The sequence below is a fragment of the Pelmatolapia mariae genome, linkage group LG15 (assembly GCF_036321145.2).
Source record: "Pelmatolapia mariae isolate MD_Pm_ZW linkage group LG15, Pm_UMD_F_2, whole genome shotgun sequence".
Lineage (NCBI taxonomy): Eukaryota > Metazoa > Chordata > Actinopteri > Cichliformes > Cichlidae > Pelmatolapia > Pelmatolapia mariae.
In genome coordinates, this window is record NC_086240.1 from 35,760,411 (window position 1) to 35,774,033 (window position 13,623).

The 13,623-nt window shown below is 37.2% G+C and overlaps 1 protein-coding gene across 2 annotated transcripts; it reads left to right on the forward strand.

Moving 5' to 3' along the window:
* Positions 1–2,315: 2,315 nt before the first annotated feature.
* tbxa2r (thromboxane A2 receptor) lies at positions 2,316–13,584 on the forward strand. Of its 2 annotated transcripts, none has more exons than XM_063495235.1 (3): positions 2,316–2,382; positions 6,953–7,780; positions 11,677–13,584. In XM_063495235.1, the coding sequence occupies exons 2-3, from the start codon at positions 6,992–6,994 to the stop codon at positions 11,989–11,991; spliced, it is 1,104 nt and encodes a 367-aa protein (XP_063351305.1). In that variant the 5' UTR covers positions 2,316–2,382; positions 6,953–6,991; the 3' UTR covers positions 11,992–13,584. The 2 variants fall into 2 exon arrangements, with proteins under 2 accessions (XP_063351305.1, XP_063351304.1); XM_063495234.1 differs by having other exon boundaries at positions 2,327–2,425.
* The last annotated feature ends 39 nt before the right edge of the window (positions 13,585–13,623 follow it).

The window sequence follows — 13,623 nt, forward strand, 5'->3', positions numbered from 1 at the left end:
CACTAAAATGCCATACAATAACAACATTCACTAGCTGGGCCCACGTCCTCATTTTTGACAGCGTTTCAGTAGGTAAAACTGAATGCTTTGACATGAATTGAGCTGCGATTTGGGGAAGGCCTCGAAGGGGACTGTTGATGGTTCCCAGGCCTGGCAGATCCCCATGCACTAAATAGAAATGAAGAAGTTAAAGAATTGGAAACATGCACGTAAACAAGAATGAACAGCTTGCAAAATTAGGGGAACCTATGTAGATGACAACCGGAAGGAGTGTGTTTGGACGTGTGGTCCTGCTCCTGAAATTCCGATACATAATCTCCAAAACATACGAGACGAGCACAGGCCAAAGGGTCAAAGAGCTGTAGAAGTTAAAGAATAAAGAGTACATTAAAAAATCACTTAAACTCACAGTTTGCACGCTGGGTTGCAGGCTAGGGAGTAAAAGTGTGGTTTTTAAATGAGATCTCAAAACAGCAAGTGAAGGAGCGATGGCAACCATTCCACAGTTTTGGAGCCACAAGTGCGAAAGCTTTGTCACCTAGGAATGAGTAAAAGCATCTGGTCTTTTGACCTGAGAGAATGAGATGGGACATACTGTACAGGTGCAGCAGTTCAACAAAATGTGGCACAACCCTTAACAGACAGATTAACTAAAATTAACTGAAATGCACGGCATCATGGTGAAAATCAAACACAGCATATCGGCACAAACACCTCACACCAACTTTCAAGCAGACTGGTGGATGGGGAATGATGCTGGTGAGGCACCTTGCAGTAATTCACCATGGACTCCTGTTTATATTTTTGGTGTGAAATGTGAGGCCAACTTTCCTACAGCTAAAACTCCATTGATCATTGCAATAGGACAATGATCCCAAGCACAGCAGCAGATTAAGACCAATGTGCTCAACGTGTTTAAAGTGCTGCATACAAGCTACCGAGCGATAAAGTGCACTTAGTTTTCATAGGACTGCATAGACATCTGTAAAAATGTTCTTTTTCCAGCAGAAACATGCACTGTCATGTCAGAAAGTCATTTTGTTTAATTAAAATAAGCTTAAAAAGTTACTATATAAAGGCGAACATTCCTGATGTTTTGAACCTCTGGTTCTTGTTTCTGGTTTAGACAGAGTGTACAAATAAGGAGGGAGTCTATTGGAAGCATATGAGACAGCTTGCCGTTGAGATTTGAAACAAGGCCAGTCATGTAAACAATAGTCCTGAGAGGGAGAACTCGGTGGCCCGCAATCTTCCATCACTTTGGAGTGTTTATGCTTTTCTACAAGATTATATTCACGTATTTATTTGCATGCTTTCCTGCATGTGTCTGCATTAAATGCAAGCATCTGACATAACTTTGTATCATAACTTTGGAAAGCTTGCTTTTACTCCCACAATCCATTCAGAGATGTTTTTGTCATTTCTTTCCAATGCACGAATGCTATATAGGTCTGTGTGTAACACACAGACTGATATCTTTAGGCTTTAAAATCTATAACTTTAACTACATTAACAGAAGAGTCTGGTGTGTTACGACCCATAAAACAGACTTTTGGACATGCGGCTGGCCCAGGTTTTTGCCAATGACGGGCAGAAAGTGAGATATTTAGAAACAATGCAACACAGTTGTCGTTTTGATTTGATTTTACTACTTGTAAAAATGTTGCTACCCACAAAGTATTATAACTAGACCTTTGTTCTTCTTTTGTGTCTGCCACTCATGCTTTGCCATGGCTTCCTGGTTGCGGATAAAGGATAATGATTCGAGATTCTAGTACTTTTCTCTCTGCAATCCTTTACGTTCGTGTCACTTCACATCCAGCAAAAGAATTTCTGGTGGTATTCACAAGTGACAAGTATAGAAATTGAACATTGTTTCTAATTCTGTTGTTGTTTTCATTTTATCATAGAGCTTTATAATTAAAACATATTGTTGTGACTGTAAACAGAGTCTTAAAATGAATGTTAACGGCCTTGCGGTATCTATTTGCATTCAAAACATCTGTCCTCCAGCCTGTTTTCCAAAACATGAGAAAAAATGCTCGAGGGACAACTTTGTTCTTATTAAAACAACCTGATTGCTGTCCATGTGTTTTGGGGGGGGTTTTCATTTACTTTTTGCTTGTTAACCTTTTTAGATCACTTGCCAGCCTTTAAAAGCAAACATTTTTATAGTCCTACTTTTTTTTCTATGATCTTCTGCTGCATGGAGAAAGAAAGTGTGCCTTCCTAAAGCCCTCCCCTCTGACTTCCTGGGAGGGGTGTACTGTGCAAAAGGAAGCAAGACTGGATGACAGGGAGATGAGTATCAGAGTAGGAAGAGTAGAGGAGAGGACACAGCTGGGGGAAGGGAGTAGAGATGAACCAGGGCTACTACTAAAGGTAGTTAAAGCTTTTTGTCATCAAGCTTGACTTGTGATGTAAGGTATCTATCCCATGTCTTCTAGTTGTTACAATTTGCATCATTTTTGATCATTTAAGAGAGATGTTAAGGATGGAGAAGTTAAAACTTTACAACTGCAAGACAAATGATCCTTGAAAACAATTCTGTGAAGTCTTCTTTAATACTCAGTGATTTGTAATCACTAAGCCTTTTTTTTCTTATATTACTGCATATGCGCAAACTACACAGGTCTAGAGATTTTTTTTATATACTTTTATCATTTGCATTGTATGTTATGGTATATCATAAGGACAGTTAATTAATGATTCTTATTCATCAGCATATCCTGTATACAAATATTTTTTTCACTTTCAGTTGTTTAGTTTCAACTTTCAACTTTTAGGAGCAAAGGAAAAGCTCTCAAATCTACAGGAAAGTTGGCTTATTACAGTCAGGAAAACAATATACTTTGTTTATGTTGTTTACCTGACTGAAAACCATTTAGGAAAAAGACAAGAGCAGTATATAAAATAAAGCAAAATATACTCCAATATCACACCAACTGTTCTAATTCCATTAATTTATGCAGTTAAATGACTTTGTAAGTTGGATTGGTCACTGGAAGCTAAGACAGGGTGTCAGTGAGAGTTTCAGTCTCACAAAAAACTATTTTGCAATCAGTAAAATCCTACAAAGCAAATAATACAAGCAGTACTTCTTTAAACCAGCACTAAAAAAAACATTTTATACAAATAGGAAAAGTACCTCTGTGGCTAAAAGTGCAAAAATATAATACATTATACATTACTGATCTCTTAATACACTCTTACAATCTCACTTGGCTTTGTTTGGAAAACCTTGGGGGTTAATATGGTTTTGCATGCATTCACCATTCTCAACATTTCAGGATAAGTGCAAAACTCATGAATGCATTTCTGTGGTTTTCCATTAGGCCCATTGGTAAAGCATTTTTACTGCCATAGTGGAACAGTATTTAGTATGACATATTGATCTTGGATTCTAACGGCCACTTTTGGCTAATTGTTCTTTAAAAAGGTTTTCTAGATCATACGAGAGCAGGCTCATCATATAGCACTTCCTAAGGACGTGAAGGATTTCATTACCTTTTGTAAACTGTGCAATGACTTGTCTCAGTTTCTGTATCTTCAGTTTTCTGTGGCAAAAACATGTTGCCACAGTTTTTTGGGTTCTACAGTTCTTAATATGTATCCACTCTATTAACGAGATTAAACAAATATTATAAAATTCTGATGTAGTAAAGGAAAAGGGCTCATATTTTAGTTTCATGGCTGATTTATAATGGTTTCCACCACTCGCACAAACATCAAAGCAACATCAAAATATTCATCCGAGTTGTTTTTGATGAATGAGCAAATAATTGGTGTACTGAACCTGATTTCATGATCTCCTTTTAGACAGTGGCATTTTCAGCACTAGGCATTAAGTTCTCCTAAACTAGTTTGAAGGATAAATTTGATGCTGTACAAGATTACTGCATGAAAGCAGGCTAAAAACAGACACCTGTTTGGTGTTTTAGTGGTTCAGTTGTTTTCATTCCTAACAAGCTACCAGTCTGTGCCCAGTTGGCGTGTGAAACAATACAGGTCCTCTATGCCCACTTGGCCAAAGGTTAGACCATTTGGATTGTTTTGTTTCACTTCAATACAGAAGCAGTTAGCCTAATTCTTTTGAAGTTCAAGTCACTAAAGTTGTCTTCCTGCCTGGTAAATGTTCTGTGCATTCCACTCTGCATTGTTATGATTTCAAATGCAGAAGCAAAATAATAGGAAGTTACACCCACAGTGTGGTATGAGTGTGGAAAACAAAATTCTGATGGTGGTAGAAACTTTTGCTGGATTCACTGATGTGTTTTGTAAATAGTGCCAAAGACAATCCAAAGTACAAATGCAACTGAGCAAAATATAGAACATATAAAAGACATCAAAGACTTGAACTGAGAAAATCTACGAGTTCTTAGAAAAGTATTGGCTCATTTTGATTTTGATGGCAGCAACGCACCTCCAAGAAGATGGGACTGGGCCATGTTTACCACTGTTTGGCATTCTTCTAAGAACAGTCCATAAACATCTGGAAACTGAGGGGACTGGGTGCTGGACTTTTGGGAGAGGAATGTTATCTCATTCTTGTCTGATCTATTATTGTGGCTGCTCAATAGTCCTGGGACTACTTGAGCATTTTTTCTGTCTTGATGCTCCAAATGATTTCAGTTGGTGAGAGATCTGGGCTACAGGAGGCCAATTTAAGCACCCAGACTCTTCGGATATGAAGTGAATAAAAGTCTTTCATTGCTGAAGGTGCCGTTCCAGATTAGTAATCTGTCAGTTCATGGGCACTAATTCACCCCCAGGCTTTTGAACTACACATTCATAACAAGCCAGATGTTCTCTTTCTTCTTAAGTCCAGAGAAATCGCTGGCCATGTTTACAAAAAAGAATTTCAAATTTCAAATAATCTGACAACAGAACAGTTTAGTCCATTTTAAATTACCTTTGACCCTTGAACATTCCTCTATCATCTTCACACATGGGTTCTTTTTTGCATGACAGAGCTTCAACCTGCATTTGTGGACACGCAACATGGCAACATGACACGACAAAAAAAAAGTCTTTGCAATATTATGTTGAGCAACATTATTCTGAAGTTGCTCCATAATTGCTTTTTTTTTGTCTTCTCTTTTTTTGCAGATTGGTGAACCTCTGCCTGTCTAAAATGTGTTTTTTTATAGCCATTCGTGTTACTGATCTGTTGCCAGTAACCTAATTAGTTGCAAAACATTCCTCTGGCTGTTCTTTTTTTTAGGTCAACTTACTTTTCCTGCTTTTTGTTCTCTCCATCCCAACTTCTTTTGAGACATTTTGCTGCCATAAGATTCAAAATCAGCTCATATTTTTCCTAAAGCTTTAAATGTTCTCAGTTTAAACATTTGGTATGTTTTAGATTTGCTATTGTGAATAAGATATTGGCGTACGAGATTTGCAAATCTTTGCATTCTGTTTTTATTTACATTTTACAACTTCCCAATTTTGGGGGTGTTTGTAAATAAGGTAACAACACATTACTGCACAGGCAGAATTTTATAGAGTATAGTACAGGCATATGTTTCTCATTGAAGTCTTTCTCTCAGATCATACTGTATAGTTTTTTGTATATAAATTTGTTTCTTAAAGCAATAACCTACAGTTGCTGTTTATTTCTTTAGTTAACACAGGATGAAATCAGTATCTTGGTGATGTGCTGTGAAACAAATATTTAGATTAATGAAAGCTATGGATATTTGTTTCCCATATTACCATCCTGAGACTTCTTTTTTTTTTACTGGGGAAAGAATACCAAGAGCTGATTATGTCATTCTATGTTTATTTCCTTTTAGTGCCACCAAACTGAACTTCCTGGCAGGATATGCCAGCTCTCCCACTCTGTCTATTTCGGTCTCTCTGTCACTCATTCCATCTCTGCCCCATACTGTCACTGTCGGCATGCGTTCGTGTGGGTGCTGTGTACATCTGCGTCTGAGCTGTTACTTTGCATTCTTAAGGTTTATTTTCATAGTTTAGGCAATCGATCTTGTAGAGACAAAAAATATCGGATCCCCTGATATCTGGCAACACCGATTTTACCTCCAGATAAAGGGTTTTTAATAATACAGACTCACTGTCAGCTTTCTTTGTTATGTGTTTAATCATCCATAGAACTGTTCATTGCATTTTCAGCCTTTGTTGTAGCAATACAATACTGATGTCATAACAACCAATGAAATGATGAAAAATTATAAAAATGAAGAAATGATCGTTAACCAGAATTGTTTTTTTAAACCACTGACTGTTGAACTACTGTGACACCTCAATGTGTTTTGCTTTTTTGCTTGCTAAGATAGGCTTCAGCCATTAAAGGTGCTCTGATTAGAAATATGATGTGCTGCAGTATGCTCAATGTAAATAAAGAGTTGGGAAAGTGCCATTTAGAACTGTGTTAGAGTAAACACATTTTTTATCTTGGACGTCACCACATCTGAAGTGCAACAACATCGGTCCACCTCTTCTGACAGATTATGTCACCTTTGCTCAGTTTGTTTACACTGTAAGAGTCGACCCAACCAGCAAAAACTCATAAAAATATACAGAGACAGTTTTTTCTCACACTACATAAACTCCTTAGAAAACTCAGAGATTTTAAGCCAAAATCTTGGTGCTATGAGGTTGCAGTGCTGCCACAGCATGCAAGAACAATAGGATTTGACTGTCTGGTGGTACAACTAAGCTAACCATGCAATACACAATGACACAAAATGTATGTGTCATGTAGTAGTCAAAAAAATAAAATCCTTCTGGTAATAATTGTAGTGTCCCTGCAATGGGTATTGTGTGGCTGTCCAATTACTATTATTTTGGTGCTTGGATGAATGTATTATATTTCTTAATGTAATTTTTTAACTTTTTGTTTGTTTGTTTGTTTGTTTGTTTGTTTGTTTGTTTGTTTGTTTGTTTGTTTGTTTGTACTCTTCTAACTAGTATTGTCTTTCCATCTCAGAGTCACCTCAAGTCCACGAGCGTGCACCGGCTGGCCACGATGAATACCTCCGATGCCAACAACACGCCACAATGTTACTCCCTCAAAAGCCCTCCATTCAATTACACACATCCCATCAGCTCAGCATACTTCTCAACCATCCTCAGTACTTTGGGAATCACCTCAAATCTCATTGCCTTCATTGTTCTCGTCAAATCTTTCCGACAAATGCGGAATCGGTCACGGTCTTTCTTCTTAATCTTCCTGGGCGGTCTTGTAGTTACTGACTTTATGGGTCTTTTGGTCACAGGTTCCATTGTTGTCTCCTTCCGTTTTACACGTTTTAATTGGCGCCAAGTAGATCCTAACTGCCACTTCTGCAACTTCATGGGTATGTCTATGGTCTTCTATGGACTGTGCCCACTGCTGCTTAGTGCCACAATGGCCATGGAGCGCTTCTGTGGCATTAACCGTCCATTTGCACGCTCCACCAACATGAGCAAGAGCCGGACAGTCTACATGGTGCTGATGGTATGGTTGGCTGCTGGCTGTATTGCTTTGCTGCCCTTAATAGGTGTCGGGAGCTACCAATTACAGTATCCTGGTTCCTGGTGTTTTTTCAACATCAATTCGGAAGGAAGTAATATGGTCTTCTCCCTGCTCTTCTCCCTCGTGGGGTTGACTTCGATCGTTGTGTCATTTTTACTGAACACAGTGAGTGTGGTGACGCTTATCAAGGTGTGCTGCGGACAGGACAGGACACAGCGGAGCCGAGACCATGAAGTCGAGATGATGGTGCAACTTATCTTGATCATGATTATTGCCTCTATCAGCTGGTGCCCCCTCCTGGTGAGTTTGTTTGTTTGGTTGGTTGTTTATTTGTTTGTCTGGTTGGTTGGTTGGTTTTGGGTTGGTTGGTGTATATACAAAAAAAAGGCAAAAATGACAATTAATATAACTAATTGGTAATACACTAGTAATACAGAACCGAATTTTGCAATTTCACTCTTAAATAGCATAAATAACAGTAAGCAATAAGTCATGACACAGAGAGCCCCAATTTTCATCTTGTGTGTCACACCAGTTATTTTATTGCCTAATAACCTACAAGAACACAAATTATTAATGGCTAAATATTTTTTTGTTTTGTTTGTTGTTGTTTTTTTTTTTTCATTTTTAATGTTAATTTTTTAATTTTAGTATAAAACATAAAGGATTTTATACTATAATTTTAAAAAACTGAATTTGTTTAATATTGCGTAAATAAACAAAAACTTGAGAATATATTTTGAAAACAGGGAAAACAATGACATTTTCTTTTATTAAACTGATTACTAAGAATTATTTTTAAAAAAAAATATTATTATTATTTTAAACTTTCTTACTTTTTAGAAACAGGTGAGAGATCCAGTTCCGTATCTCAGTTCAGTTGAAATGAAGCCTAGCACACACAGCTGCCTACGTCAGCACCCAGCTGTCAGTCACATGCAAAATTATACATTTTTTAAGCCATGATAACATTTAAATTGGTGAGTTAAAAACATGTAAAGCTAGGCACTTAGCACTTCTCTTATTTATTTGTTTATCTTTTCACACAGCATGAGGAATTATATCATTTTTCCAGTCTATAACATTAATAGTTAGTAAACCTCATGTTCTGGAACAGCAAACTATGTAAAAACATAACTGATGATAATTAAAGTCACATTAATGCTGCTGTTTTCTTGTTCACAATGTACACTATAATTCCTCATATAATGGGGTGTAATTTTCTATGTTTATTTAAGGTACTATATTGTTCTGTTAATAAAAAATACTTTTTGTATCTTTTTCAATTATATAGCACTCTGGCATTTTACTGGACAATAAAATGCCCAGTTTCCATTAGTCTACAAATAATAATTAACGAGCAGGGGTGGGATCTCCAATGTCATTTCTAAGCATGGAAATGACATTGGACTAGTCAGTCGGCTAATTCCTGTGTTATTCTACAACACCAGAGAACAGGTGAGGGAGTCAGAGAGAGAGCCGAAAAGAAAGAGATAACACTTTCAGGTAGAGCAATTCAGTGTGGAGCACATGTAGCCAAGGAGATTTCCAGACAAGCAGAAATGGAGATGAGACTGAAGGGCCAGACAAATTATTTATGAGTCTAACATCTGATTGTTTGACTAATTTATGTAAGCTTTCTGCTATAGGAAGAGTTGTTACATAACACTGTGTGTGCATTAAGTGTTTAAACAAATACTAGTACACCCCTGTCTCTTCATATTAACTTTCTATAAAGTAGCTGTCTTTGGTCAAGAAAGGTTTTATTTGTGCAGCTTTTTCAAATCTAATCCTCATATGAAAGAAACTATTTATCTGATGACCCAGAGAGTGAACTGATGTGATGTTGCAGCATAAATGGAGCACTCTGGTCTTGTACAACAGTCACTACCCTCCACAGAAACATCTGGCCCTTTTTCAACCAATGTAACAGTGTGTTGGACTCCATAATTGCAGTCTGGTCTTTGACAGTGTGTGTTGTGTGATGATAAGACCAATGGAAGAATTCACTGCCTTCTGTTGTAGACAGAAGGAGAAGATCTCTCTTGTTTTTACCTTCTTTTAGGCTACGTTTGTGTTTTTTGACAATAAATTTTGCCATTCTATTTTTTCTTACTCAGAATATATATATAAAAAATAAAAGTAGCCTGACAGGCTAAACATTTATAAAGACTGTTCACTAAACATTAATCATGAGGTTGTGATAGGAAATTAATATCTTCAAGATACTGCAAGGTGACACACTTACTTTTACTGTGTCCACCTGCTGTTGTGTGGAAAATGGTTTTCATATGTTTGAAAGCACCGCGCCATGACCTTAACTATCTAGTTTTTTGTTACCAGCGCTTCTTTTAAAATGTCTGAACCTTAATGAGGCATCACAAGGTCCTAAGCTCCTTTTCTCTGCTCCTCTGTGTATGCTTCAATTCTTCTTAGTGATGCAGCCTATTTACTAGCTGATCTGAAAACCGTCTGTACTTACCCTGGATCAAAGAGCCCCTTAATGCCCCTCTTGAGATGACATATTTCAACTCAAGAGTGAAGCAGAGCCTTTAAAGGAAAACATCTAGTACAATGTCAAACAGCGCTGAAAAAGTCCAAAAAGGTCCAGTGTGGCAACCAAGACTCAAAATAAAACCCAGACCTTCTATGGGAGGTGTTATTTATAGATACTGATGAGATACTGATGCGTTTTGTATTGTATTGTAATTTGTATAAAAATTAGACAATTTCAGTTACATTCAGCCCATCTTGCATTATCTACCTATCATTTTTATACTTCTAATAGGAATCACTTATTGCATAAGTCAGTTCTTTACACTTTTGCTTTCCTATGTATAGTTTAAAAAAATGATAATTCAACTACTTCATTTTTTTAACTGAGTTTGCCAGAGAACAAAATAATAAGGCCTAAAGTCCCTGAGTGGAGCACACATTTTTCTGCAGTCTGGTCTAACATTAGTTGTGTGATACCTTGTACAGATATACATTTTGGTGAGCATGAAGACTTCTGCAGGTCCTGATGCTGTGGTGGTTTTGTTCGGCATACGAATGGCCACCTGCAATCAGATTTTAGACCCATGGATTTACATCATATTTCAAGTGTCCCCACTAAGGCGAGTAAAACATGAAACAAAAATCTAACGCTGCTCATCCGCCATCACCGCTCACCCCCATGGCATCGTATTTTTGCCAATTAGTTGGTCACATGCTCTAAACATCTCCGAATGACAGATTTGTACACATCAGTCCACTTCATGCACTGCCGCTTCCAAACCGATACTTACATGCTCCAAGTTTCGTTCCATTATTTCTCCAGTTAATAGCCATTAAACTTCTCATCATGCTTGTTTTTTGGCCTTGCACGTTCTTTAATTTGGAAAAATTAACACACGTATGTTCTGTCATCAGAAACATGGTAGCTTTTCGTTTTGCAGATTTTCGTTTCATTTAGTTACTGATATTTTTTTTCCTTTGGAGTAGAGCTGCAGAAATCCTGGAAGTACTGCGAACTGGACAAATGCAATCAAGCAACAGTTATCTGCAGTTGAGCCTATATGAAATAGCCTTATTCTTAATGTCAGTTTTCTTCTTTGTTTTTGAAAATGAAAATAAGCCAATGTTAACTGGCACTCTGCAAAACATGAGCCCATGGAGTACCAGTACCACTGAGAGGCATTTGCCTCACAAAAATGCTTCATCTTGCATGGTCTCTTGCATTGCTTGGATGTAAAAACTCAGGAGAACAGAACTGTGACACAAGCTAAATTTTGAAAAGAAACTATAAGCAACACTAGGCCGGTTTTTAATTCCTGCAGGAGCTTGTTAGCATGTTTCCCCCCTTCTGGAGACAGTTGGGGTAATGCTAATAATGCTGTGCCTCACATGAAATGTGGGTAATTGGGTAATGGGTAATTAGGCTATGTTACAGCAGCCACTGCCTCAGGGACACCATGACAAAATTAGCCTAGCCTTTCTTTTTAAACTAGACATAACTTATAGTGAATGCTTGTGTGGATCTGCAATATTAACCTATTTGATCTTCCTTCTCTTATTCGCTTTTTCCAATCTCTTCCTTTTGCTATTTCTTATTTTCTTTCTTTACCATCTTCTCCCCCGTCAACTGCTTCCTCCTTCATGCTTCTCTTTACCTCTGCTTTTCTCTGTCTGTCCCTACATTATTCCTCCACATCCAGGTCTTTATTGCTCAAACAGTGCTCTCCAGCGATCCTCTCCAGATCGAGAAACTGCTGCTGTACCTCCGCTTTGCCACCTGCAACCAGATCCTCGACCCATGGGTTTACATCCTGTTCCGGAGGGCAGTCTTTAAGAGAGTCTACCCCCGCTTTGACTGGTCCCGGAGCTCAATCATGACTTTGTACCCATATTTTCAAGAGACTGCACGCAGATTCACACGATCTTCATTAGGGAGCAACCTGGGCTCAGATGAAACAGGAGAAACAACAAAGTCAAATGTCACTCCTCCATCTACCTTAAAGTCACCTGACTGACGGTCATGGTACAGTGTGTGTTTGTTTCTCTGATCAGAAATGAGTGATCACAGGGATCAGACATGTACTCTCAGCTCCATACATCGCACTGAAGTTAACTATATGCACTGCTACCTAGATATACTGCTGCATTAAGTTAACCGTATTTAATGTACCATTAAATAGGACAAATTATCTTGTTTTCTCTTTCTTTGATGCATGCCTAGACCTGATGTTGTGCTAACCATTTTAGGAGGAAACCCACAGGCAGCCTAGTCCCATGAACCTGAAATATAGAAACTGTAATATTGTAGAAGTGCCTATTGTTAACAAGAAATATCATATTATACTATATTCACATACATTTGCTAATAGTTACTCTGACTGAACATGTCACAAACTCTGAAAACCTATAAAAGATTGAAAAATGCTAAAAGATCAGTTTCTTGCATTTAACTTCATTGTTTTTTACTGAGTGAGATATTCTGTTTCAAGGTTGTCTGTTACATATGGGCTGAAGGATGTTTACAAGAGGAAAAAAGATGGATTATTACAAATATCAAAAGTCTTGACCCACCTTTCATTCCTGTATATTTATCTAGAATATGTGCAGTGAAAACAGTGTGTTAGCAATTCCAATGTGTTTGAATGTTAGTATTGGAAAATGTGAAGAAATGAGGGATCAAAAGTGATGGTAACTTCATTATAAGTTGAAATTCCCAACTACTTTGATTTGTATTTGGTCAAACTGACATAGGAAGAAAGCTAAATTCTGTTTTTTACATACAAGGTTTAAATTGCTTATCATCTATTACAGTGTTGTATGACAATCATATTGATTATTGTGTCTCAATTCAGTTACTTCCAAAGTGGACCCTTGCAGAACAGGACAATTTAACGCAGATCAGCCTCAACCAATGACACAACACATGTAGACAAAGTTATTGTATGTATTTTTTTTAACAAATTAATATTTTACTGATAACTGGTATGTTGTTCTCATGATCTCCAGAAATCATCTCTTTATTCTCCCTAACAAATACTGGTATGTAGTCACTTAGATATAAATTTGTTTTATTTTGGTATACCATCCATTAAAATGCACAAGTGCTGCTCAACTGAATGGAAGGTGTTAATTAAAAATGATGTATTGTGCCGGAGTATGGTTAAGTGTAAGTGGGAGTAAGTATGAAAATGCATGTGTGAAGATTTATAATTTGAATGAACTCACCCTTTAAAAAGCAGGACTCAGTTCTTGGAGGAAGTACAGTGCATCCTAAACATCTAGATAAACTACAATTAGATAACCTAAACAAGTACACTGTCTAGAGTTTAAATTTGGAGAACGTTATTGTATTTTATTTTGATTGTTATAAAATCTTCTGCCTCTTTGAGATCTCAAGGCTAAGATTTAAATGTGATGTGGACTGAGAATATGTTTTGTTAAGAGAGCAATATTTACACTCATCATGCACATAAAGTAATGCACGTTGTAATATCACTCAACTCAACCAGTCTTCCACAACAGTTTTTTTTTTTTTTACTCCATAAAAGCTCTCCTGTGACAATGAGGAGTAAATGTTGATTGTTCACGTAAATAAAGGCTCAAAAAAACAGAAATATTTGTTGCTGTTAAATATTTAACCATTTTAC